Source organism: Scardinius erythrophthalmus (assembly GCF_964197995.2).
Source record: "Scardinius erythrophthalmus genome assembly, chromosome: 1".
Classification (NCBI taxonomy): Eukaryota; Metazoa; Chordata; class Actinopteri; order Cypriniformes; family Leuciscidae; genus Scardinius; species Scardinius erythrophthalmus.
The window spans coordinates 55,528,812-55,556,501 of record NC_138221.1 but is presented as its reverse complement, the minus strand read 5'-3'; the positions used below and the strand labels follow the sequence as shown (position 1 = coordinate 55,556,501).

General features: G+C 40.3%; 1 protein-coding gene across 1 annotated transcript in view; it reads left to right on the top strand.

The window, feature by feature from the left end:
* usp43b (ubiquitin specific peptidase 43b) overlaps window positions 1-27,690 on the top strand; it is an 80,146-nt gene that overhangs the window by 39,795 nt on the left and 12,661 nt on the right. The window contains exons 4-12 of the mRNA XM_081372422.1: window positions 153-245; window positions 8,442-8,577; window positions 9,022-9,166; window positions 13,004-13,172; window positions 18,110-18,221; window positions 19,809-19,912; window positions 24,512-24,589; window positions 24,666-24,795; window positions 26,572-26,917. Of these exons, the coding sequence (XP_081228548.1) occupies window positions 153-245; window positions 8,442-8,577; window positions 9,022-9,166; window positions 13,004-13,172; window positions 18,110-18,221; window positions 19,809-19,912; window positions 24,512-24,589; window positions 24,666-24,795; window positions 26,572-26,917 (1,313 nt within the window). The remainder of the gene's footprint in view (window positions 1-152; window positions 246-8,441; window positions 8,578-9,021; window positions 9,167-13,003; window positions 13,173-18,109; window positions 18,222-19,808; window positions 19,913-24,511; window positions 24,590-24,665; window positions 24,796-26,571; window positions 26,918-27,690) is intronic.

Genomic DNA, 27,690 nt, shown 5'->3' with positions numbered 1-27,690 from the left:
TTGTGCTTCCTCTTCTCTGTGACATCACTTCCTCTTCCAATGAACTTTCATTTAGGCTTATTCAAGCAATACAATGGCCAATAGATTTGTGTGTTTATTATATAATATTTGTATATGTGTGTTTATTAATCTTAGTTGTTGCTTTTTTCTAGGTCATCTCTGACATGCCCACATTGTCTAAAGCAGAGCAACACGTTTGATCCTTTTCTGTGCATTTCTCTTCCCATTCCTCTAAGACAGACGAGGTGAGTAAATTCTACCCAACAAAAGTTATTTGAAGTCTCTGAATCATGCAGAAACGTAATTGTTTTACTTGTCTTACTTGTTGTACAGTATTGTGAGCTTTTTACTCTGTGATCAAAAGAAGAAGTTTATTTAAATATCGCCTTTCCGTAGCTCAAGGTCGCTTTACATTTGTACATTACAATACATTTACAAACCCGCACACACATTACAATCACATAAGGACACATATAGTCACATTATCCAAAATACATGTTAAATAGATATGTTTTTAGCTGAGTCTTGAATGTAGCCACAGATGAGATATTACGAAGTGTAAGGGGTAGTGAATTCCATAATTTAGGAGCATTAACACTAAATGACCTTCCACCTACAGTAGACAACCGGAATAAACCAAGTTCAGATGATCTAAGGGACCGGCAGGGCGGTAAGATTAAAGTAGATCAGACAGATATGGAGGTGCAAGACCATTTAATGCCTTAAACGTTAGAAGTAGTACCTTAAAGTGAATACGTGATGCCACGGGCAGCCAGTGAAGGTCATGAAGCAGAGGAGTAATGTGAGCAGAACGCCTTGTGGAGGTGAGAACTCTTGCTGCTGAGTTTTGAACGTACTTACTGTCACGTGAATTACAGAAAACAAAGGGAGGACTCAAATGCAAAGGGAAAAAGAATTTATTTACAAAAGAAACACTAAACACAAAACAAAACCCACGAGGGGGAAAACATAACTAAATACAAAACATCTTCAAAAACGAACATACCAAAAGGGGTCACGGGAGAACAGGAGACGTGTACAAGACAACGATCCGACACAGACTGCAAACACAAAGGAACTTATAAAAGGGACAAATCAGGCAGGTAATAAGGAACAACAGGTGGGGAAAATGAAACCAATAATGAGATAACAAGGAGGGTGGGGTCAAACAGTGACAGGAACACAAACACCACATGTGCTACACAAGACAGGACAGGCATGTGACATTACCCCCTCCTTAAGGAGCGGCTACCAGACGCTCCACAAGGGACGGGAGGGACAGACCAGGGCGGGACGGGAGGGACAGACCAGGGCGGAACGGGAGGGACAGACCAGGGCGGAACGGGAGGGACAGACCAGGGCGGGGCGGGACAGGGGGAACGGGAGGGACAGACCAGGGCGGGACGGGAGGGACAGACCAGGGCGGGACGGGAGGAACAGACCAGGGCGGGACGGGAGGAACAAACCAGGGAGGGACGGGAGGAACAGACCAGGGAGGGACGGGAGGGACAGACCAGGGAGGGACAGACCAGGGCGGGACAGGGGGAACAGGAAAGACAGACCAGGGTGGGACAGGGGAAACAGGAAAGACAGACCAGGGGGGACAGGGGGAACAGGAAAGACAGACCAGGGTGGGACAGGGGGAACAAGAGAGACAGACCAGGGTGGGGCAGGAAAAATTAACAGTTCTGGAGGCCAGGGTGGAGCCGAGAGTCCATCGGACGGCCAGGGTGGAACAGAGAGTCCATCGGGCGGCCAGGGCGGAGACTTTCCCTCGGGCGGCCAGGGCGGAGACTTTCCCTCGGGCGGCCAGGGCGGAGACTTTCCCTCGGGCGGCCAGGGCGGAGACTTTCCCTCGGGCGGCCAGGGCGGAGACTTTCCCTCGGGCGGCCAGGGCGGAGACTTTCCCTCGGGCGGCCAGGGCGGAGACTTTCCCTCGGGCGGCCAGGGCGGAGACTTTCCCTCGGGCGGCCAGGGCGGAGACTTTCCCTCGGGCGGCCAGGGCGGAGACTTTCCCTCGGGCGGCCAGGGCGGAGAAGACCCCTCGGGCGGCCAGGGCGGAGACGACCCCTCGGGCGGCCAGGGCAGGGACCTTCCCTCGGGCGGCCAGGGCGGAGACACTCCCTCGGGCGGCCAGGGCGGAGACTCTCCCTCGGGCGGCCAGGGCGGAGACTCTCCCTCGGGCGGCCAGGGCGGAGACTCTCCCTCGGGCGGCCAGGGCGGAGACTCTCCCTCGGGCGGCCAGGGCGGAGACTCTCCCTCGGGCGGCCAGGGCGGAGACTCTCCCTCGGGCGGCCAGGGCGGAGACCCTCCCTCGGGCGGCCAGGGCGGAGACCTTCCCTCGGGCGGCCAGGGCGGAGACCTTCCCTCGGGCGGCCAGGGCGGAGACCTTCCCTCGGGCGGCCAGGGCGGAGACTCTCCCTCGGGCGGCCAGGGCGGAGACTCTCCCTCGGGCGGCCAGGGCGGAGACTCTCCCTCGGGCGGCCAGGGAACAGGCACCGGCTCAGGAACAGACATCACCGGCTCGGGCACTGGAACTGGCACCACCGTCTCGGGCACTGGAACTGGCACCACCGGCTCGGGCACTGGAACTGGCACCACCGGCTCGGGCACTGGAACTGGCACCACCGGCTTGGGCACCGGAACTCGCACCACTGGCTCGGGCACTGGAACTGGCTCGGGCACTGGAACTGGCACCACCGGCTCAGGCACTGGAACAGACACCACCGGCTCGGGCACTGGAACTGGCACCACCGGCTCGGGAACTGGCACCACCGGTTCAGGAACAGACACCACCGGCCCAGGAACAGACACCACCGGTCCAAGTGTGTGCGTAGCCCACACACACCACATGGCTGTGGCCATAATGGCCAGTGTCGCGGTCACTGAGGGCGCAGGAACAGACGGCTCCGGCTCAGGAACTGGCACCACCGGCTCGGGCACTGGAACTGGCTCGGACACTGGAACTGGCACCACCGGCTCGGGCACTGGAACTGGCTCGGGCACTGGAACTGGCACCACCGGCTCGGGCACTGGAACTGGCTCGGGCACTGGAACTGGCACCACCGGCTCGGGCACTGGAACTGGCACCACCGGCTCGGGTACTGGGACTCGCACCACCGGCTCGGGTACTGGAACTCGCACCACCGGCTCGGGCACTGGAACTGGCACCACCGGAACTGGCACTGGAACTGGAACTGGCACCACCGGCTCGGGTACTGGGACTCGCACCACCGGCTCGGGCACTGGAACTGGCACCACCGGCTCGGGAACTGGCACCACCGGTTCAGGAACAGACACCACCGGCCCAGGAACAGACACCACCGGCCCAGGAACAGACACCACCGGTCCAAGTGTGTGCGTAGCCCACACACACCACATCGCTGTGGTCATAATGGCCAGTGATGCGGTCACTGAGGGCTCAGGAACAGACGCCTCCGGTTCAGGAACAGACACCACCGGCTCAGAAACAGACACAGAAACAGACACAAGCACAGGCACAGACTCAGGAACAGACACTGGCTCAGGAACTGGAACAGACACAGACACTGGCTCCGGCTCAGGAACTGGAACTGGAACAGACACGGACACTGGCTCCGGCTCAGGAACAGACACTGGCTCCGGCTCAGGAACAGACACTGGCTCCGGCTCAGGAACAGACACTGGCTCCGGCTCAGGAACAGACACTGGCTCCGGCTCAGGAACAGACACTGGCTCCGGCTCAGGAACAGACACTGGCTCCGGCTCAGGAACAGACACTGGCTCCGGCTCAGGAACAGACACTGGCTCCGGCTCAGGAACAGACACTGGCTCCGGCTCAGGAACAGACACTGAAGGTTTGAAGGGCGTCTCCAGGATCCGAGCTAAACGCTCTAAATAGCCGATCAGTGCCCCCCCGGCCATGAGAATGGGCATCTCCCGATCTGTCTCCGACTGGGCAGACGTGGCTTGAGCCATCTCTGGCTGGGCAGATGTGACCTGAACAGTCTCTGACTGGGCAGACGGAACGTGAACAGTCTCGGGTTGGGCCACTAGACTCGGGACCACCAGACTCGGGACCACCAGAACAGGGACCACCGGAACAGGGATCGCTGGAACAGAGACCACCGGAACAGAGACCACCGACATAGCCATGGAGGGGTTCTTTCCTCTCCTCCTCCGTTTCGGAACCACCGGAACTGGGACCACCGGAACTGGGTCGAGGAGGGGCCAGAGTGGAGAGTGGTCTTGAAATTCCTCTCGCCCACCTCCTCTACTGCGGCCTCCACGGGTCCCGCGAAATATGACCAACCGGGTCCCCTCAAAACTTTGCCTCCTCTCCCGCTCGGTGGCTGGGGAAGAGACCCTTTGCTGAGTCCTTGACATGGTCGGATCGTTCTGTCACGTGAATTACAGAAAACAAAGGGAGGACTCAAATGCAAAGGGAAAAAGAATTTATTTACAAAAGAAACACTAAACACAAAACAAAACCCACGAGGGGGAAAACATAACTAAATACAAAACATCTTCAAAAACGAACATACCAAAAGGGGTCACGGGAGAACAGGAGACGTGTACAAGACAACGATCCGACACAGACTGCAAACACAAAGGAACTTATAAAAGGGACAAATCAGGCAGGTAATAAGGAACAACAGGTGGGGCAAATGAAACCAATAATGAGATAACAAGGAGGGTGGGGTCAAACAGTGACAGGAACACAAACACCACATGTGCTACACAAGACAGGACAGGCATGTGACACTTACAATAAGTTTTTTGGGCAGACAAAGAAATAGAGCATTGCAATAATCCAGACGTGATGTGATTAATGCATGAATTAAGGTTTCAGCATCAGCTAGAGTGAGAAAAGATCGAAGACGTGCAATATTACGAAGATGGAAAAAAGTTTTTAACAAGAGAAGAAATATGAGAGCCAAAAGATAGAGTTGAGTCGATTAAGACACCAAGGTTAGGAATAGATGACGAAGGCTTAACATGAACTCCATCAATATCAAAGGACAGGTCCATCCTTTTGACTGAGGCAGCAAAGCCAATCACCAATATCTCATTTTTTATTATTTTAATTTGAGGAAATTCAGGGACATCCAATGCTTGATGTCCCGGATACATGCAGTGAGTGAGTCCGGCAGGGATGGCCTATCGGAGCTGGTGGTAAGATAAATTTGAATGTCATCAGCATAGCAATGAAATTGAAGTCCATGCCTGCGTGGGATGTCACCAAGTGGATATATATATATAGATGATAAACAATAGTGGGCCAAGAACTGAACCTTGAGGATCACCCTGTGTAAGCAGAGCAGTGGCAGATCTATTCCCTTGTATGGTGATATAGTACTTTCTGTCGCTGATGTAGGAAATGAGCCAGGAAAGAGCTTAACCAGTGATGCCGATTTTAGAAAGCTGAGAGATCAGTATTTCATGGCAGACTGTGTCAAATGCAGCGCTTAGATCGAGAAGCATCAAGATGTTTATTAACCCTGAATCCATGGACTAAAGAATGTCGTTAACCACCCGAAGAAGAGCAGTTTCAGTGCTATGAGATGGGCGAAATCCTGACTAAAAAGGTTCAAAAAGACCATTAAAGGGATACTCCACTTTTTTTGGAATTTTTTTTCACATTTTACATCTCCCCCAGAGTTAAACAGTTGAGTTTTACCGTTTTCGAATCCATTCAGCCGATCTCCGGGTCTGGGGGTCCCACTTTTAGCATAGCTTAGCATAATGAATTGAACCGGACAGGACCATTAGCATCTCTCTCAAAAAAATGAACAAAGAGTTTCGATATTTTTCCTATTTAAAACTTGACTCTTCTGTAGTTACATCGTGTACTAAGACCGACGGAAAATGAAAAATTGCGATTTTCTAGGCTGATATGGCTAGGAACTATACTCTCATTCCTGCGTAATAATCAAGAAACTTTGCTGCCGTACCATGAGTGCAGCAGGCGTAATGATATGACGCAGCGCATGCCGCCTGATAATAGGCTACTGAGCTGGGGACTATTATCAGGCGCTGCGTCATATCATTACGCCTGCTTCACCCATGGTACGGCAGTAAAGTTTCTTGATCATTACGCAGGAATGAGAGTATTTTCCTAGCCATATCAGCCTAGAATATCGCAACTTTTCATTTTCCGTCGGTCTTAGTACACGATGTAACTACAGAAGAGTCAAGTTTTAAATAGGAAAAATATCAAAACTCTTTGTTAATTTTTTTGAGAGAGATGCTAATGGTCTTGTCCGGTTCAATTCATTATGCTAAGCTATGCTAAAAGTGGGACTCCCAGACCCGGAGATCGGCTGAATGGATTCGAAAACGGTAAAACTCAACTGTTTAACTCTGGGGGAGTTGTAAAATGAGCCTATTTCCAAAAAAAGTGGAGTATCACTTTTACATCTAAAAATGATCGCAATTGCGAAGCCACACTTAAGCAAAACAGTAGGTGTAGGATCAAGCTGGCAGGATGTGGAATTATACTTCACAATTATATCACTTATGGCAACAGGAATAGTCAGAGTAAAAGCAGAGAGAGTGTTTGTTGAGTGAGCTGAATCAGATTACATAAAATGAACATTTGAGTCACTTGTATGAGGGGTGTCTTTGGTGATGGATTCAGTGATTGACTTCAATTTGTCTGAAAAGAATTGGGAAAAGCTATTCACAAGCACCCCAGAGCCCAAATTAACATGTTGTGGTGCATAAGTGAGTTTGTAGTAGACTCTACAACACAATAGTAGAGGAGAAATATGAGGATCTTGCATCGTTGAGGGCTGTACGGTAGTTGAGCAAATGTTCTTTAAAAGCCATAAAGTGCACAATGAGTCCAGTTTTCCTGTGTAGTCTTTCTAAGCGGCGACCCTCAGTTTTATCGTTCGTAGTTCAGGAGTGATCCAGGGTGAGGCACGAGTAGATGGAACCAGTCTAGTTTTAACAGGAGCATGCCTAGTAAACATTCTGACAAGGTTGAAGCTCTTATTGAAACAGAGAAAGAAGATGGATTCACAGAATTGATTTTACGATAGGTGAGCATTTTCAGTGGTGACATAGATATTGAAGTTTATGAGTTTGTGATCTGAGAAAGCAAAATTAGAGCCACTAACAAGAATATTATATAAGCCAGATGTACATCCAGATCCAGTATATGACCCCTGGAGTGAGAAGCAAAAGTTACATGCTGAGTTAAGTTTAAACAGTCCAGCACAGACATCAATTCTTTGCATTGTGCAGTGTTTTCATGTATATTAAAATCACCAAGCAAAATAACAGATGAATGACTAACACAGACAAGAGTAAGTAAAAACAATAAAGCACTCAAACCAGCAGCAACAGATGGATAGCCAGATAGCCTGATGGATAGCCTGTTGTTGTTTTTTTTTGGAGAAACTGCTGTTACTTTTATATCACAAAGGCAAAACTATTGTCCCACATACAGTATGATGTCTCATCAGATATTTCTATATATACATGTTCATAAAAACCAGGCTTGCGATTAAATTTTAAAAAAATGTAAACATTTTTACAGTTAAAAAATTTGGGTAACTGTTTGAGGTGTGGCACTTTCTACATGGCCGATTGCCTTACTCCTTCCGGCAATTCATTCAGCATCTAACGCCACACGTATTCACAGTAGTTTATGTCTGTTGAAGGCGTTTTCAGGCTGTAGGTCAAATCTCAGCAGGGTTAGGGTTGTGTAGCTCTCTCACTAAAGTTTCACACTGTTTCTGAAGAGTAGATGAAAACCAGATCACAGTATAAATAATGGCGTAGTAGATGATGTTACTTCAGCTGGAGCTATACAGTTCAAGAGTTTGGGGTCACTAATAATTTTAAAAAGAAATTCATACTTTTATTCAGCAAGGATGCATTAAAATTATCAAAAGTGACAGTAAAGATATTTATATTGTTATAAAATATTTCTATTTCAAATAAATGCTGTTTGTTTGAACTTCAGTCAAAGACTCCTGAAAAAATGTCATGGTTTCCATAAAAAAATATCAGAAATGTTTCTTGAGCATCAAATCATATTAGAATGATTTCTGAAGTGACACTGTTGTAAAATGACACTGAAGACTGGAGTAATGATGCTGAATAATTTACATTTTAAAATATGTTACAATAGAAAACAGTTAGAAAACAGTATTATTTCTTATTACAAAAACCTTCAAAAATCGTACAGACCCCAAACCTTTAAAAGGTATACACAGCTACTTTTGATTGCCAGGATATCTGTGTAGTTAACATTTACCAGCAGTGCCTAACCGAGTGGCCAATCAGATGAATCCTTTAGCCACACCAGCCTGCTGAAGCCACACCCACCTGCTAGCTTTTGTAGCCTTTGAAAGAGGTTATTTGAGATTTGACATGCCCTTCATTGGTATCAGTAAAATTTGAAAGCTGCTTTTTGATCATAGAGGATGTGTTTTCTTGTCTCTCTGCAGACCAGTGTGTGTGACTTTGGTGTTCAGCAGTAAAGGGCAGCGGTATCTGAGAGTGGGTCTCGCTGTGCCTCTCTTCGGCTCTTTGGCGTGCCTGCGCAGGATGGTGGCGGATGAGGGCAAGATCTCTCCTGATCAGGTGACAGGTGCACACACAGCATCACGCAGACAGACCTCATGCCTGCAAACAATATATCACCTGACCAAACCACCTTCCCTTCCCCACTGCTACAGTGGTTGTCAGATGGTAATACTATATACCATGATACTGAAACTGATGATTATATACATACAGTATTATGGTATTTGCATGGTACTCCAATACCAGTACTAAGAATACAATGGTACTTGTTTGTGATTTTGTTACAACTATGCTTTATAAGATGATTATTTTATTGTTTTACTCATTAAATGTGTTATTATTAACTTATTGGGTATTAATAAATGTGATTTATTTAAATAATCAAATTAAACAATGTGCTTCAATTCTGAATATTTAGTTGTATCTTTATCTAATGATAATATCCTGCAACAATTGAGTAATTTTATTCAGTTTTCAATTTTTAATTCTCTGTTGTACTAGGTAATATTGACAGAGATCTACACAACAGGTTTCAAGCGCTCGTTCTTTGATGACGATGACTTGACCAGCATCGCAGAGAGTGACATCATCTATGCCTTCCAAGCCCCGCCTCTTTACATCAGGGGTGGATCTGCACGAATCTCAGGTAAATATTACCTTTTAGGATGCTTTTTTTGAAGATTATTAGGATATTATATATATCAACCACATCTAAATATAAGAGTTGTTTTCTGACTGAAATTATACGTGTATATTGATATTTAGATTTAAATTGGATTAAATTGCTGTATAAGTTCCGCTGTGATTTAGTTTTTGGTCCAGTATTGGGAAATTAATAAATTAGTTAAATAAAATCTGAAGCTTAAAAACATTTATGAGTCTTCTGTTTCGAATCAGTGGTTCGGAGCAAATATAAAACTGCCAAAGTCACGTGACTTCAATAAACAAGGCTTTGTTAAATCATAACTGTTTTGAAATGTTTAAAAATTTCAATGGTTCACCGCTGGGGGGCCAACGAATCATGTAGATTCACAATGAAACCAAGTGCCCATGATCTTTACCTGATCTCTGGTCAGTTTAATACATTTGTAGATGTTTAATGAGGTGTATAATTAAAAGTAATAATAGTAGTTCATAGTCTCTTATTGGCTGAGCCATCCATTGAACAAACAAAACAAGTCCTGAAAATGTATAAAAGAACACATACTAAACCCATATTATACAGACACTTGATATTTAATCTTATTAGATTATTAGTTGCATTTGATAAATGTTCATTTAAGGCGAGACACTACAGGTGAATAGGGTACAATTTTAAAATAATAGATATCACCATGAAACTTCCTCAGTTGATTACTTACACAAGTATATAAAAAAAATGTATTACAAGTTTTAGAAATTTGTATGTTTAATTATGCAAATTAGGCATTATCTAATTAAATATGCACGATTTTGCATATAATTTCGGTAGATAGATTTGAACATATGATAAAGCCAGGTGTAAAATTCTTTTTTTCATTTTGTTTACACACAAGATGAAAATAAAAACTCAGAGGGATTTCAGGATATATGCTTTCATTACCTAGGAAATCAAAATATACTGTCCATAGCCTTAAAAAATAGATTTTTGCCATATTTTTTTTTATTAAAATGTCACATAAATCAGGCCAGGAATGATTTATTAACAAATCCCTCTCAAAATATCTTCAGAATACTGCTAAGTGTATAACTAAAAAGTTTGGTGTACATAGGTGCTACATAGGCCTACTGGAGAATGAAAAAAAAAAACGCAAAAAAATCATTTTGAGAAAACGGCAGTTAAAGATTTAAATAGCTCTAAATGAGAAATCGTAACTTTAAATCCCCCTTTGGACATTCACGATTGGTTACTGATAGAAAGGAAATGCCCATATTTGGGTTACATAGCGTTGTGCAGGAGACTCAGAGCTTCACAATGATACCGGTCATGACAGACTTCAGTAAACAGACGGACCTCGGCGTGTCGCGTTTGAATGCAAACTTCCTGTTAAGTTCGGGAGAAACTTACTGTCGCATGTAAACAAAAGGTAATAAAATAAAAATCTTAATGTATATTTTTAACGTTTTCTTTATAGCAGCTTGAAAGAACACATATTGGAGTAAACTAACCCAAAATCTCAAAACTGACCACTGATTAATAAATGTATGTTTTTGCCTGCCGTGTCTCGCCTTAAATAAAGCATTTGCAATGGGTTTGTAAAAGCTGTTTTAATGCATGTTTGGCCTGAGTTTTTGTTGCAGTTACACTGTTCTGACCAGCAGGGGGTCACCAGCACGTGTCGTTTCGAACGCTCGAAACAGTGAATCATTTTGCAAAGCAATTGGTGCAAATGATTTGAAGCTTTGAAAAGCTTAGTTTCTCCCATCACTACCTACAATGCGCTGCTTCTTTCACTAGAATCCAAAAGTAAGTCACTCCCGCTAAACATTTACTCTTTGAATTCTTGCTCCTGGGAACAATACAAGTCGACTTTATGACTAAAAGTTTGCTAAGAAGTATTTCCTACTAAAGCAAGGAAGTATTTGACTCTGGTAAGCGTATCTATAGTAGACTGGTGGGAGTGGCCTTGGACAGCAACATGTCCAGTGCATTATGGGTGTTGAAGTTGTCCTACCTATTTGGCAAAAGGGAAGACAACAGCCATTTTTTCTGCTTTCTGTAGTGAGTTAGCACCGATGTAAACACCTTTCTACTGTATAGGCAGCCATGTTTTATTTGAAATACCCCTTTAATTCTGAATGAAGCACAACAACCCTGAAGTCTACAATACAGGCAGCACTACAGCTTTGAAAACACACTCCTTACAGTATATAAATCAAAACTTCAACAGGGCATATCAAATATAAATGCATTTGTGAAACCAGGTTCTGTCTCATTAGGTTCTCTTTAGGTAATTAATCTGTTGGGTTCAGGTGGTTTGGTGTGTGATCTGTGGAGAGCAGAGGTGTTTAATTAACAATCTCACAGTGTTACCCTTGAGTGATAACCTCAAACGCACTCAGTAAGGTTTGTAGAATGAGAAGAAAGAAGAGCAATTGCACCCACTTAAAGTCAGCCCAGGTCATTCCAAGACCTTCCCATTCTTCATTTTGAAAACCTGATATGAAAAGACCTTGAGACAGGATGCTGGGTAATACAGTCATCCTGATGTTTAGCCATAGAAACCTCCCTTCTTGATTAAAAAGCCAGCCAGGCCTCCATCTGTCCATGATGGCACATGTGACCTTCCTGTTGTAAAGTGTAATGTGTTCATAAAGTGTAATGGTCTTGCTGATCGACATTGTCAAGTTGATTTCCCATAAATCGCAAAGCTGAGTCATAGGCCAGCATAAATGCAAATCAAAGTGAATTGTTGAAAGGGTCTTGGTCAGAAAGTATTTTAGTAGAAAATATTTCTGATTATTATCAATGCTGAAAACAGTTGACAAAAACAATTAAGTTGAAAACACACAAAACTGCTTCATATTTTTGTGGAAATCGTGAGATAATTTTTGATGAATAAAGTTGATGAATATAAAGTTCAAAAGAACAGCATTTATTTGAAATAGAAATATTTTGTAAAATTATAAATGCCTTTACTGTCACTTTTGATCAAGTTAATGCATCGTTGCTGCACAAATCTGTTAATTTCTTTAAAAAAAAATCAGACCCTAAACATTTGAATTGCAGTGTATAGTGTATCCCGATACTGATACTGATTCTGTGTTCTGTTTGCTAGATTTAATTTTAATTATTAAAGCTGTAAAGTGTTAAAGTGCTAAATTAACAAAGTTAGACCGTCTCGATTTAATGTGCTGAGAGAAGTTATTTCTCCTGAAAAGTACCATGACTCTTTTTGCACAACCAGGCCAGCCTGACACAATAATATTGACTTTACCAATAGCATGAGTTTGATGTGGAACTATCTGTTTGTCCAATGAGGGGCGTCTTAAAAACCATTTTAAAGTTCCAGTTCTGTTCTGTGATGTTCAAGGCGCAGAAATAACACACTTCTGCTTTTAACAATGTCACCTTTGAACTATGTGTCTGTTTTGTCCTTGATCAATTTAACTGGGTGACTTCTGGAAAATATCTAATATACTAGTCTCTGTCTTTTTTATTAGTTTGTTCTGGGTACTTAATTTCATGTGTCTTAATGGCCGCTGCCCGGTCGTACTTTATTAGGAAGAAAACGTCTGAAAGCTTGATGTATATTTAGTGTGTATGTGTATGTGTGTGGGTCAAGTCATACACCCCACTGTGTTCAGTCTGCTGTCTGCTGTGCTCTATTTGCATGTCTCCATCTGTCACTCTCTTCCTCTCTATCTGTGCGTGTCACCTTGTTTTGTAGCACAATAAAGTTTGACATTATTCGGCTAGATGGAGCCGCAGACAGTAAATCTGCCCGCAGATCAGTGTTAGGAGGTGACCTCTACCTCTCCTTGGCTCCCCCTCTCATCGCAGGGTTCCACCACAGTCTTCCGTCCTCTCTGTACACCTCGTCTGGGCTGGCGGGTCACAGACTGGCTGCGTCCGGAGCGCTGTCCTCGGAGTTCCTGAACCAGGCCGATGGGATGGTGAAGATCTTGCTGTTGGTGTGTAATGCAGCCGGAGCAGGACAGCAGGCAGTGAGGTAACCCACAAAATCCCAACTTTTTTTAATTGCAGATCTGGACTTGTAACCAAACGGATGTAGGTTTGAACCACATACAAAAGTCTTTACAGTTATAACGTTCAGTATTCATCAGTTCGGCCCACCCTGTGTAAACTTGTTAAAGCTTACATATTTCTTTAGACATATTTTTTGTCTTTTGAAGAAAAAATCCTTTAAATATAGTCAATATTTTGACATATTCATTCATTTTTGTCAATTTACTCTGACTAAAATGCCATCTAATTATAGTCAATGGAAATAACATTTTAAGTTGCATGGCTGCAGCATTGTTAACTATGACCAGATTATTTAACTGTCACATGATTTCTATAATTTTCTTCCTCAGAAACATGGGTTACTGACAGTTCTGTATCTTGTGGTGTAATTTATTTTTTTCTTGTCATATTTTCGTCAACAGTATGTTTTATATTCTTAACATAAACTATACCGTTCAAAAGTTTTAAATGTTTTTGAAAGAAGTCTCTTATGCTCACTCTTATAAAATAGTATTACAATTTAAAATATCTGTTTTTTTTCAAATTTTTCAAATGTATTTATTCCTGGGTTTTTTCAGCATCATTACCCCAGTGTCACATGATCCTTTAGAAATCATTCTGATGTGCTAATTTGCTGCTCAAAAAAACATTTATTATTATTTTCAATGTTGAAAACAGTTAATTAAAACTGAAAACTGCTAAATATTTTTGTGTAAACATTGATGTTTTTTCAATATTCTTTGAATAGGCTGTTCCAAATAACAGGATTTATTCAAATAGAAATCTTTTGTAACAATGTCAAATCCTTTAATGTCACTCTTGATCAATTTAATGCATCCTCGCTGAATACTGAATACGTTTTCATTTCTACAAAAAAAAAAAACTTACTGACCTCAAACTTTTGAATAGTAGTGTATATTAAGTTATATTAAAATAGTTTACAACTGTAATAAACAAATTATTTTTCACGCTCACGCACATTTTTAATGTTGATAAAAATTCATTAACAAACATTTTCTCCAGTAATTTTGTTGACTATATTAACACTATGCTGGTATTTAGAGGTTAGCCAATCATATCAAAGTTCATTTACAAAAATGAATCTTAAAGATATGTTTAATTCCATGGGTCACATAGGGTGGAAAAAGTCTGAACTAGCACATTAAGTGAACTTCAGAGGACAAAAACTACAAGTGCTACAAGTGTAAAATATGGCCACTTTATGCCACATAAAGCTGGCTTGGATAAATATCAATTGTGACAACTTTACCTCACCCTTTCTCTTTTGCTCTAAAAGCTTCTCAAAGATTTTTTGACATGTGTCACATCAGAGAGACCCTTCAGACACACTTTTGACAGAGACAGTCGCTCAGAGATCAGTACTCTCTTAGGTGTGAATGCCTCCAGAAATCAAATTTTGTTCCATGGCCTTTTGTGATGTGAGTTTCTCCCACACTTTAATGGAAGTGATAGAGAGATAGCTTAGAACAGATAGTTGTCTCTTACTGATGAGTAGATGTCCAGCAGTGATATTTTGATTGATTTTTTTCCCCCTCCAGATTCTGATACAAGTGATAATTCCTATCGCTGTAAAGTTAGAGTCTGGAAAGGTTCATTAACCGGGAATGTTTAAATGTAGAAACTTCCATAACAGGCAGATGCCATAAGGGGTATCTGCTGAGGTTTCCTAAATAACCCATTATTTCACTTTGTGAACAGTGTTTTTGTGTTAACCATAACTAAAACTGTATTATCTATTGTTTTCATTAATAGTGTAAGCCCAATGTAGGCATCCGACCAGCGGGGAAGGTCTATGCGTGTTACTGTCTTTCCGCATGGCAACGTATTTTTGATTAAATCAAATACATTTTATCATATGTATTTTCTCGTTATTTCATCTGACTCCATAAATGAAAAGGTTTTAATGATATGTGTATCATTAAATTTGAGCGAATGTTTGACTATTCCTTTTATCTCTTTACTGCAAATAATGAGTCCGTTAGAATAAAATCAAATGTTTACAATTTATAATGTCAGGTAAATGTATCATGCCAATTACATGATTCAAAAATAATCAATACAAAACATCAAATGCTCTGGAATAAAGAGGAGAGATGCGAACCCGACATTAGGAAATACATGATGCTGAGAGTCCCGGAGGCTCTCAGCATTCACGGGCTGATCTGAGGTACAGAATTGCGCTGATCCTCTAGTTGCATTTTATTAAATAGACTGTAACTTCTTTCACATGGAAACATCTGCTAACAATGGGAATTTACATTCAGAGTTGACACCTTTTGGGAGTAGGAGACTATTTGCCTAGAGACCACCTTCTTTTGTGTGCCAGTTATCTCTAAACTCTTAAAAACCTTATTACCTTTTGTTTTACTTATTTGGGAATGAGACCTTTGTACCAGTCACACTGAGACATTTCAAACGATACCACACAAGTGTAATACTGTATGATTGATAATTATTCACATTATAGATTCTTGGGTGAATTTTGGTGATCTCAGCTTGAGAGACAGGGAGTAGGGGAAGAGATGTATTCTGAGGTGAGACTTTGCTTCTCAAATGGTGATGCTAACTTCACAAGAGTGAAGTTCTCTCATAGTGTAACGTCAGTGGGTTGAAGAAGAAGACGAAGGTCAAACGAAGATACAAAATACTCAATATTTATTTCCATAGGGAAAATCCAAACAAACTCAAAACAGTGTGCTAGTGCACAAACAATAACCAACACCAGCCAAGTGAACAGGGAAACTTAAATACACAGAAGATAATGACAAGACAACAGGTGAGGGAGATGATGATGAGTGAACACAGGTGATGAGGATGATGATGACGATGTGCAGGTGAAGGTGATGATGACGGAGGGTTCTTGGAAGTGTAGTGCAGACACAGACGAGGAAGAAGGCGGTGAATGTGACATATAGGGGTGGTCGTTCCTCAACCAGTTCTTCCAGTTTCTCCAGCTTACAAATTTCAGCAATAAAGCTGAAATAATATGAAATATAAATATTAGATGGAAAAACCTAAAAAAAACTAAACTAAAATACTCAAATAAATTTAAATAATACTAAAAAACAATGTGAAGCATTAAGATTATTAAGATAAACTATTTCTAATTAATGGCATTGACATTTGGGCACTTGCGAGTTAGATTAGAGTTTGCATTAGGTTCCCTATTGAGTTTTCTACCCAAAAGGACGTTGCTGTTCATCACAGAAGCAGGTATATTGCAGGAGAACGTTCTTTTGATGTTCAGAGTGTGCAACATCAAACATAGTGGAAAAGTTCAAAAAGTCAGCAACGAGTTTCTCATTTGTGTCCACACTTATTTAGTGTGTGGCTAGTTGCAGGTTGTAGGCTTATAGTGATTTCAGCAAGTTTTTGCTTTGAAGTCAAAGTGAAATTAAAAATGTACCCTATTAAATTGACGCAAATACATTTCCTTATTGTGCATGATTATTTCTTTGTTATCTTTGTTTAATATGCAATAACTTTCTCCCCTCTTTCCTTTCCAGCTGACTTCACATTGGCCAAATAAATAATGTTCAACAAGAGCAAAATAGCAATTGAGTCATTGATTTAGGCTATTAAAATCTTGCCAATAGGTAATGCAGTAATTTAATAATAGATGCCATTAATGTGATAATAGCAAATAGATCATTGCAATATGTCAAGATGCTCTCAAGGGTGAATTTGACCTCCCCAAAATTGTCATCACCACATTACTGAGGTAAAATGCTGTTTTAGGATATTTATTTAGTGTCTGCAGCATCAAGCAATGGATGGATATTTAGTTGGCTTGATGTACAGACAGACCCAAATCTCACCATGTCGTTGCCCGGGGCGAACTGTTATGTTACGAGCATCAAAGCATGTTTGTTCAGATCTCAGTTCTCTCTCTCTGCCTCCTGTCAGGGAAAACTCCGCAGTTGTTTTTGGCTGAGGCGAAACCCAACACAATTACGTGTTTATCACATTCTGAAAACTCTCTTTCCCTCAGCTCTCTTGTGTTTGTTTTGTCTCCTTTATTTATGCTGTACAGGTCCTGTGGCAGAAATCTGGCTGGAAATTTAATCACTAGCCTCCTGCTGCTAAAACTAAAACTAAAAAGGGTGGGGTGGATTTCAAGGACACTGGAACATAGTGTCCAAAATTAAACTGTAATTTATCTGACAAACTTGCTCCTGAAAATGTGACAATGTTTACATAGTCACTACCTGAAATTAAGTGAGATTTATAAGACATTTGCAGTAGTACATATTTAATATTTTAAATATGGACCCCTTGGTGGATAGAGAGATGGTACAAGACCCATGTTACATTGTTCTATATAATTAATTGGTACAGTTTAGGCCTTGCCTATAATAATAACATGTATCTGGGTACTTCATGATGCTAACGTTGCATTATTTAACGTAATTTAAACATTTTAATGTGGGATGTCAATGAAACATTTAGCTGAACTTTAGCTTGTTAATATTAATTGATGAAGTTATCTCATTACAGGATTATTATACTAAAACCATAAATTAATTTTCATTTTAAGTCACCGTAATCAATGAACTGTATATTTTTTCGTAGGCAGTAATGGAAATGTTCAATAGCTTTTTGTTGCAAAAATGTACTGTATGTGTATAGAAATTGACTGTAAAAAATAAACCTGTGTGAAACCTAAAGATTCACTGAAGTAAAAATGTGTGACAACTAGCCCCGTTCTCCCTGCACCATACGCAGGTATTTTACCATTGTATCTTAAACAAGCAACATGAGTGTATTAGCTAAAACATTCATACTTTTTAGAGATGATGAATGTGTTACTTAGCTAACTTTTACAAAGTAATTGCATCTATTTGAGTTTAAACTCACTAACAGTATAAACACATTAATCTCATGTCTGTTTATCTGCAGATTTGGCCCTCCATTTCTGATGAGAGAGGACAGATCAGTGTCGTGGGACCAGCTACAGCAGAGCATCCTCAGTAAACTCTACTATCTAATGATCAACGGATCACAGGCACATGTGAGAAGAACTTTATGACTACCATACTTCATCGAGGTTTTCATTCAGTATACTAATTTAACTAATGGAGTATAAGAGTTTAAACTCTAGATAAATTATGGATGCAAGAAAATACAAAATATGTGCAAACTTTAAACAGCCAGTCCCAAAAAAGACAATCACAATTCAAGATCTTTAGGTTTCAGAGAATTAGTTAGTTGGAGGCTGATGACGGAGTAAAGTCTCTCACAAGATTCCATCACTTCCTCTAAAACAGGGGTGCCCAATCCCGCTCCTACTGGTCGACTATCCTGCACAGTTCATCTCCAACCCTAATCAAACACACCTGAAGCAACCAATTAAGGTCTTCAGGATCACTTGAAAATTAAAGGCAGGTGTGTTTGATTAGGGTTGAAGATGAACTGTGCAGGACAGTCGATGGCAGGAGCAGGGTTGGGCACCCCTGCTCTAAAACATCTTCCTGTCACTTTCTTGTGATCGTCCCTATTGCTCTTCAGCAGTTGTTTGGTGCCCCCTGCTGGGTGCTTTCAGACACACCAGCCAGAATAAAACAGTGTCAGTCCACATCCAGGGCCTTTTAATAGGTGTCTACGGACCCCTGGGGGTCAGTGAAGGTACTACAGGGGATCTGCGTACAGATTTATACACAAACTGCAGTGCAAATGTTTTTTTTGGGGAAATAAATTAATTATTTTATTCATAAAGGATGACAATAGCTGACCTGAAATGCTGTTCTTCTTGACTTTCTATTCTATTTTAAATAGAAAAGAATGTATCATGGTTTTCACAAAAATATTAAAAGGTTAGTTCACTCAAAAACGAAAATTATCCCAATTACTATCCAATGACTATCTTCTTTCAGACAAACAATCTGAGTTATATTAAAAAATATCCTGGCTCTTCCAAACTTTATAATGGGAGGGAATATGCCATCATATGCCAGAACTCAACTCTCTTGTGAATGTGTGGACGGTTGTTACCGGAAGATAGTGATTACAGTTTATAAAGTTATAAATATGGATATTTTTCTTACAAAACACTTCAGAAGGCCTTTATTAACCTCTGGAGTCGTGTGGATTACTTTTATGATGGATGGATGAGCTCTTTGGAGCCTTACCATTCAGGCACCATTCACTCCCATTATAAAGCTTGGAAGAGCCAGGACATTTTTTAATATAACTCCAACTGTGTTTGGCTGAAAGAAGAAAATCATATACACCTAGGATGGCTTGAGGGTGAGTAAATTATAGGATAATTGTCATTTTTGTGTGAACTAACCCTTTAAGCAGCACAACTGTTTTCAACATTGATATAATAAGAAATGCTTCTTGAGCAGCAAACATCATATTAGATTGATTTCTGAAGAATCATGTGAAATTGAAGACTGGAGTAATGGCGATATATACTGTACGTGTATATATATATATATATATATATATATATATATATATATATATATATATATATATATATATATACAACTGTATATATTTTACAATATCACAATGCCCATATTGAAGCATTAGTGTAGTTGCACCTTCATGACAATGGCAGAAATCGATATTGTCTCCAAATCTTTTTCATTAGAATTTCAGGGTGCTGTTCAAGATTCGTGTTGTTGGAGGATCTGCATCTTATAGCTACTTAAATCCTCAAGACGGACGGCCGCTTTATCACCCTGCAGTGGACAGGTAATATTGCGTGTGTGCTCAAATACATGGATCAGAAAAGAATGTAAGCGAATTTCATCTTTCTGAGTTGCCAATGACAGCAATTCAGTTCAGAGGACGTATTGAAACAGTTTTCCAGGTTCTGACATAAGCATTTAATTTTTGATCACGCTTAATATATCAAATTAAACAAACATTCAGTTCAGCTTTATTCATTATTTATTGTTAGCACCATTTCATAATGCATAGTACTGTACAGTATTTACAGATATAGTCATATTGAGTTTATAAAAAAAAAATATATATATATCCTAAACATCAAAGAAAACCTCTGAGCTGCTGCTAATATTTTTTCACACTCATAACGTATATACAGACCTTAAGGAGTTTGTTAAATCACACTGGGTTAAATTATGACATCAGCCCTCGAAACCATAAAATACTGTCAGCTATGTTTTTAAAGATGACACTAATCTCATAATCATCTTAACGTCGTCTTATACATATTCCTGCTGAAATTCTCTTGATGATCAGTAACGGTTCCTGACCGTAAATATAGGTAGAGCAGTTTCTGGGTCTTGGCTCTTGTTTATGATACCCATTTTGTAAGATTTATATTCTAAATGATAAACACATGCATACACACTTTTTGCAGAGGTTGCGTTATTCAACCAGAGGGTGGCGCTCTAATATTGATGGTCAGACTTTATTACACGTGACAAATATATAATGCTATCTTAGAATTGGCTTAATGTAGTACTTATTGCCTCTGTTTTTTTTTTGTTTTTTGTTTTTTTTGAATATTACAAGATTATGGAGGAATTCCAGGGAGAAAAATAATGTTGTGACTATTCTCAGAACAAACATAAAACAAACGTAACAGAACGATATAAAGACTATTCACTTGAGCATGTTTAAACTAAAGGATTTATACTTTTATTCATTTGATACGATGCTCCACATAGTAAGAACTGAATGTAGTACACTGAATGTAGATAAATATAACTGAGAAACATAACATACATAACATGAACCAGATCATTAGACTAGGGATCAGAGAAACGTAAGGTCAAATGATATGTTTTAAGGTGGGCTTTGAACTCTTATAATGATGTGAGGTTGCGAATATGTTGGGGAATAGAATTGCAGAGTATGGGGGCAGCGATGCAGAAACCCCTGCCCCAAACGATGCTAGTTTGTGGTGCGGGACCAGCAATAGGCCAGATTCAGAGGACCTAAGACTACGGGCAGGTCCCAGTTTAAAATCCTGATTATCTTGATGCTTCTACAGATCATCTAATCATATTTTCCTGTGTTGTGAGGTGTGTTAAGATTGACTGAATCTGCTTGGAAGAACATCAGATGTGTGGGGGGAACCCCTGAGGACAAACACGTGCACGCTCTGGAGATTATCTCATGAAATGAAACGATACCCAATCAGACAGCGAGCTGACGGAAGACTCACCTCCAGCTTGCGCTGTAACATGTAAAGTCCATGTTCACACCGTCTCCACTACCTATTTTCTTTTTATTCCCCCTTAAATTTTCTGTAAAAAGCATTCCATACACTATAAGTGCCATTTCTTCTTGCCATGTTTGTTTACTCTAAAGTCACATTTGATGCGAGATATTTTGCGAGAGATTTAATAGACCTTTTGTGAATAGAGTCAAAAGATATGTGTTATGATTTATTGTTTCAATATCTTAGAGAAACTAATTTAAGTGAGAGGATATAGTTTATTGTTATTTTTACAATGTAAATAGTAGACATTCTGGTCCACAGTCCATATAAGTTGGTGGCGGTAATGCACCAATATGTTGTTTGCCAGCCGCCAATCAACCCTAGAAGAAGAAGAAGAGATTTTACGAGATTTCCCTTGTTCACAGACGGGACTCTGGTTGTTTGTGAATGGAATCGGTTAGTGTGGTGTGCTTTCCAGGCCACTTTGCGGCACTCCACGCGGAGCAAAATGGTTAACCCAATGATTTCTTATCAACATTTTTGTGGTCTCTCACATTTTGAAAATCTTATAAGATTTTTTAGTGTGGCCCAGCCTTTAGCCTGACGGTTAGAAATGTAATACTAACGGTCAGACATGTAGGATATGAACCACGGCAGTTCCAGAAATACCAAGAGCAGAGAGTCATGAAGTGAGAATTCTGTGAGAAATGGTGTCAAATGCAGAGGAAAATTAAAGTGCAGATGGAGTCTCAGTCGATGGCCATAAGAAGATCATTTACAATCCTGAGGAGTGCTGTCTCAGTTCTGTGGAGAAAACCTGATTGGAAGTATTCATAAAGGTTTTGTGATGACAAATAGTTGTGAAGTTGAGCAGCCACCACTTTCTCAAGCAGCTCTGAGAGACATGCGAGATGTGAAATTGATCTATAATTAGCCATGTCAGGTCGGGTTTCTTTAAAACAGGGGTGACAGCCACAGTTTTTTATTCTGTGGGATTGTCATGTGAGATGTGATGTTAAATAAATGAGCAGCATTTTGACTGTACCGCTTCTGTACGAGATAAGAATACCTTTTAAGTGTGCTTTCACACTAGTACTTTTGGTGCGAACCCACATAAGTTTGATTGATGTCAGAGTTCGGATCGTATGGATGATGCAAACACTGTTTTCCAAACTTGTGTGCAAACCTGCAAACTGAACCCGAGTCGGCATAAAAAGGGTGATCCGAGGTACGGTTGATGTAAACTCTGGGATGGTTCGCTGCTGCTATGAATGCAAAAGTATGTATGCGTGTTTGTATGTTCTCACTCACTTTTCTTCTTCTTCGCGCCTTCAGCAGAAACAGACTCTAGGGTTCTTTAGAACAGGGGTTTTCAAAGTCTAAGACAGGGGGCCTCCCTTTTGACACAACTTACCCAATGCCCCCCCCCCCCTTAACTCAGACTCTTAACTCCTCACTTTTATCATTGTTTGATGATAAACATGATAAAACATTTTGATGATAAAACAGCACATGAAAAGTGCTGAAAAGTGAGCACTTAAGGCCTTGTTCACACTGTCAGTGAAATGTGACCCAATTCAGATTTTTTGCTCATATGTGACACAGATCAGATGTGTTCTATGACCGTGTAAACAGGAAAAAAACGCATGCATTCGGATATTTCGAGATCGGTTTCAGGCCTCATTCATATGTGGAAATAAATCAGATATAAATCAGATATGTTCCAATGCGACTGTCATGTTGCATTGGAACATATCTGTGGCCCTGTCCAAAATGGCACACTTCATATAAACTTTTTTTACACATCATGCATGTGTCCGTTAACCCCATGAGACCGTAGGGTGTCCCATTTAGTAATTTTTTTGCGGTCGATATGCACCCCTTGATGTACACTTTTGCTGAGCCTGCACTGGTGACAGCAGACTTCTTCCCGTAGCAGACTTCTTCCCGTCAGTCAAACCTGCGTTATGTCACGAAAGTCCGGACTCAGAGGAAGACCGTGAGTGTTTAGGGTGCCATTTGGGACAGGGCCTATTCATTTTGGCACCTTCTCTTTCATAGTTGTTAACTAGCGATTCAAATTATACAATGTGAACAGAGACCAGGAGGGGAAGGAGGAGAGAGAAGCAGTAGGTCTGGCTCTGACCAAGCAATCTAACCAAGCGTGAAAGCACCCTTACAATTTCTTGGGTCGAGAAAGAGACAGAGTTTGAAATATATTTCCTCCTGCCCTACCACAAAACTCTTTCTCTATCTGGATGTGCTTAAATCCACACTAAGAACATGTTCCATATCACACATCTGCATTTCAATAAGCCAACAGAATGCAAGTTAATGTGTTCACATGCTGTGCAAAAATGGGGAAGAGGGAAAATTTTTGTTGTTTCGGTTGGTTTATACTTAAGCTGTTTATGACCTTACTACAATAAAGGAAAACGGGTTAAAGCATTTACATGACCATCAGTTAAGAACAGGCATGTAAACGCACCCTAGACACTTTGTGTATACCCTTTTGCTTTTCAATCAGCAATCAATAGTTTTATATTTCTCCATCTTTTTTAATGTTATTCTCAATGCTTCTTGTTATTATAGTTCTTTCCCTCATTAAAGTATTTAGTCTTGCACCTTTGTTTTTTTTGTTTTTGTTTTTTTATCGATTTTCTAATAGTTTTTTGCTGGTTAGTTTGGTTCATGGCTTACAACTCATTTACAAAGACTAATTTAAAATCCCTAAGAAAAAAATGAATGGGAAAGATTCAGATAGCAACACCCTATAGCAATAACTCAGAACATCTTTGTATAATCGTATAGCAATAATAATAATAATAATAAGTCACATTTACTTTTCTTTGTTAGATTATCTTTAGTGTTTGATTATGAAACAGTATTATTAAAGCAGATCACTATTTATCTAGCTCGCATTTTCATCATGCTCTGATGCTGCGTGGTTAGTATATGAGGTCAAATATTATTCAAACATGGTTATGCCTATATGCAGTGGCTTTGTAACTTTTATTTGGATACCAGAAATCAAAAAGCAAGCAAAAATAGAGTAAGATTGAAGTGAGAATGAACTCATGATACAGAGTTCTTTTATAACATAAAAAAAAAAACTGTGTATGTCTGCAATCCCTTTGGCTTGTTTTTGATCTCCTCAGAGCTCTAAAGCTGTGCGGCTCAGGTGGACCTCCACATGTGAAGCTCATTGTTGAGTGGGAGCACAGAATCAAAGACTGGTAATGTAATCCTTTATTTCCTTCTGAGTACGTGCGAAAATACAGAGAATTGTATCTGCACATCGTTTGTTTGCAGTCTGTTTGGTAATATCCAGGAGGAGGTGGTGAAGGACTCGGAAAGCGTCCGTGCTCAACAACAACACCACGTTCAGCAGCACAGCTGCACCCTGGATGAGTGCTTTGAGCTGTACACCAAAGAAGAACAAGTAAACAACACAAAAACACACATTATACTGAATATTAGCAGCAGAATGCAATGGAAAATCACAACAAAGTTTAAATTTAAGACTAAATTTAGCCAGTTAGTTGGTATATTTTTTTTTCCACCAATTAAAAAAGTGAAGCAAATTGCTGTTGTACAAAATGTCAAAATGCCGCTTGGCCAGACAGATAAGTTTTAGCCGTTTGTAATTTGTAATTTTGAAATGTTTGTAAAATTATGATTGGATGATTTTTATTATTTTGTATTTTTTTTATTCTGGAAATACAAGCACCGTTCTCTCTCTTCAAGTAACTTTCATTATTTCAGATAAAAATGCATAACAGCTGAGACCTGGACATTTTCTGAAACACATGATTGGGATGTTATTCTTTGATTCTGAGCAACTATAACAGTAACATTTGCTCTTGTGCAGCAGGTGTTTCTTTCTTTTTGAAAGAGAACAAAAACAGGAAAAGTATAACAATGGCAAAAGTATTGTGCTATTTATAGTACAATAGAATATAATCAACACGTAAGAATTACATTCATGTGGTTCTAGAGGACTGAACCAGCATAACTTTCTTCTGTGGAACACAAATGGAGGCACTGTCTTGCTCTTTTCCATATCTTGAAAACATAGTGACCACTGGCTGTCAAGCACCATAAAAGTGGTCAAATTTAATTTGCACTCATTTGTCATTGACATTAAAAATGCAAGTTTGAATATATGTACATTAGCCTACTGTTTAAAAGTTTGGGGTCAGCAAGGTTTTTATTGCTATTTTTATTGCTATTTAAAGGGGTCATATAATGCCATTTTTGTACAAGTTATTATGATTCTTTAGGGTCTAAATGAAAAGTTTGTAATACACTTTAATTAAAAATTCTCATTAGTATTGTAAGAAAACAGTCATTTTACCTGGTCAAAAACAGCTCTGTTTTCAGCACGCCGTTTAAGTGCATGTGTCTTTAAATGATAATGAGCTTTGCTCACCCCGCCCCTCTGTTCTGTGCATACTGCGTACACAGTTTGTAATAACACAATAACCATAACGCGTTGTTTATTATAAACTTGGCATTATGAATTATATTGAGAACGTTGTACATAGAAACCATGCCGTAATGTACCCTGAGTGTAAACCTTAGCCGCATTCATCGTGAAGCGTGCAAGCGATTTGCAAAGATTAATATAAAGGTTAATGAAACGTTACACTCACTTCTTCTGGAGGTGCAGCAGGAACACGAATAGTTGGTACTGATCCTTTTTTCAGGAGCAGATTCTTAGCAAAACTTAGCAAAAAAAATTTTCTTGAGCATCAATTCATCAGATTAGACTGATTTCTGAGGGATTGTGACACTGAAGACTGGAGTAATGATGCTGAAAATTTTTAAATATATTAAAAATAAAACATTTTAAATTGTAATAATATTTCACAATATTACTGTTTTTTTGTGCAAATAAATTCAGCCTTGGTGAGCAGAAGAGAATTATTATTTTCTTAAATATTATAAAACGTCTTGTATCATAAAATATCTTACCGACACCAAACTTACAATGGTAGTGTAAATGCAAATGAGAATTGGATCATATTAGCATTTATATACTTTATTTTTTTTTAAAAATTTAAATTGAAATTAATTTCATAAAATAAGTTTTAGAAAGTTCTAAAATAGTCACCATCATTTCAATCTGTCAGGACCATTAATTTAGTCCAAAAAAGCACTCAAATAATCTTTCCTTGAGATGTACCTAATATCATTTTTCATCCATGTTACTTAGCTGGCCCCTGACGATGCATGGAAGTGCCCTCACTGTAAGCAGCTGCAGCAGGGCACAGTGCAGATGAGCTTGTGGACCCTCCCAGACATCCTCATCCTTCACCTCAAACGCTTCCGACAGGTGGGAGAGCGGCGTAACAAGCTCTCTACGCTGGTCCACTTCCCCCTCATGGGCCTTGCTATGGGCCGCCATGTGGTCAAGAGGAGCAACTGTGTCCGTCCACCGCATGGCTGGAAACAACAGGCCCATCACAGGCCTGAAGCCAGCCGACACTCACTCGACTTCCTATACGACCTGTACGCTGTGTGTAACCATCATGGAGGCATGCATGGAGGCCACTACACAGGTGTGTGAGCAAAAGAGAAATATGTCAACAATGATTTAAAATGTGCCTTTTAGTAAAACCTGATGAGACAAAATTTGTACTTAAACTGTAACTTTTATTTTATTGTAACTGATTTTCAACTTCGCTTTGCTTTGTTACAATGTCGGTAGTATATGTAAATTAATCTACTCGTTCTCCGTGTTACCTGGACTAAGAAATTCCGATTTATTTTGTCAGCAAATGTTTTGACAGCTTCAGGGCTTTCGTGAAAACTACAGATTATACTTCTGCACTTTTTGTATCCCCACCCACAGACAGTCGGATAGACTGAGTTAACAGAAAAGTTATTGTAAGGGTAGGTTTATCACTGAAAATTGTATCGTACTTCATCTACTCTTTAAACATCATTGTGGTAAAAATTAAAAACTATGACAACAGCTTTCTTACCTGTATGCAAGGTGGAACTGACACAATGACATATTTAAAACTTTATAAACGAAAATAACTGGCTTCCGGTAGGTATGACGTAGAACGTAGCGCAGGAAGCGTCATGACGTAGAACGAACGTGACAGCGCAGCCAGAGAGCAGAGCAAAACAAAACTCTACGTTCGTTCTACGTCACGACGCTTCCTACGCTACGTCCTACGTCATACGCCAGCATCCATCTCCGTGAACGCGCGTCGACCGCTACCGGAAGCCAGTTATTTTCGTTTATAAAGTTTTAAATATGTATAATTTTACAACAAAACCGCACGGATTACCCTCAGAAGGCCTTTGTTTATCCCCCTGGAGC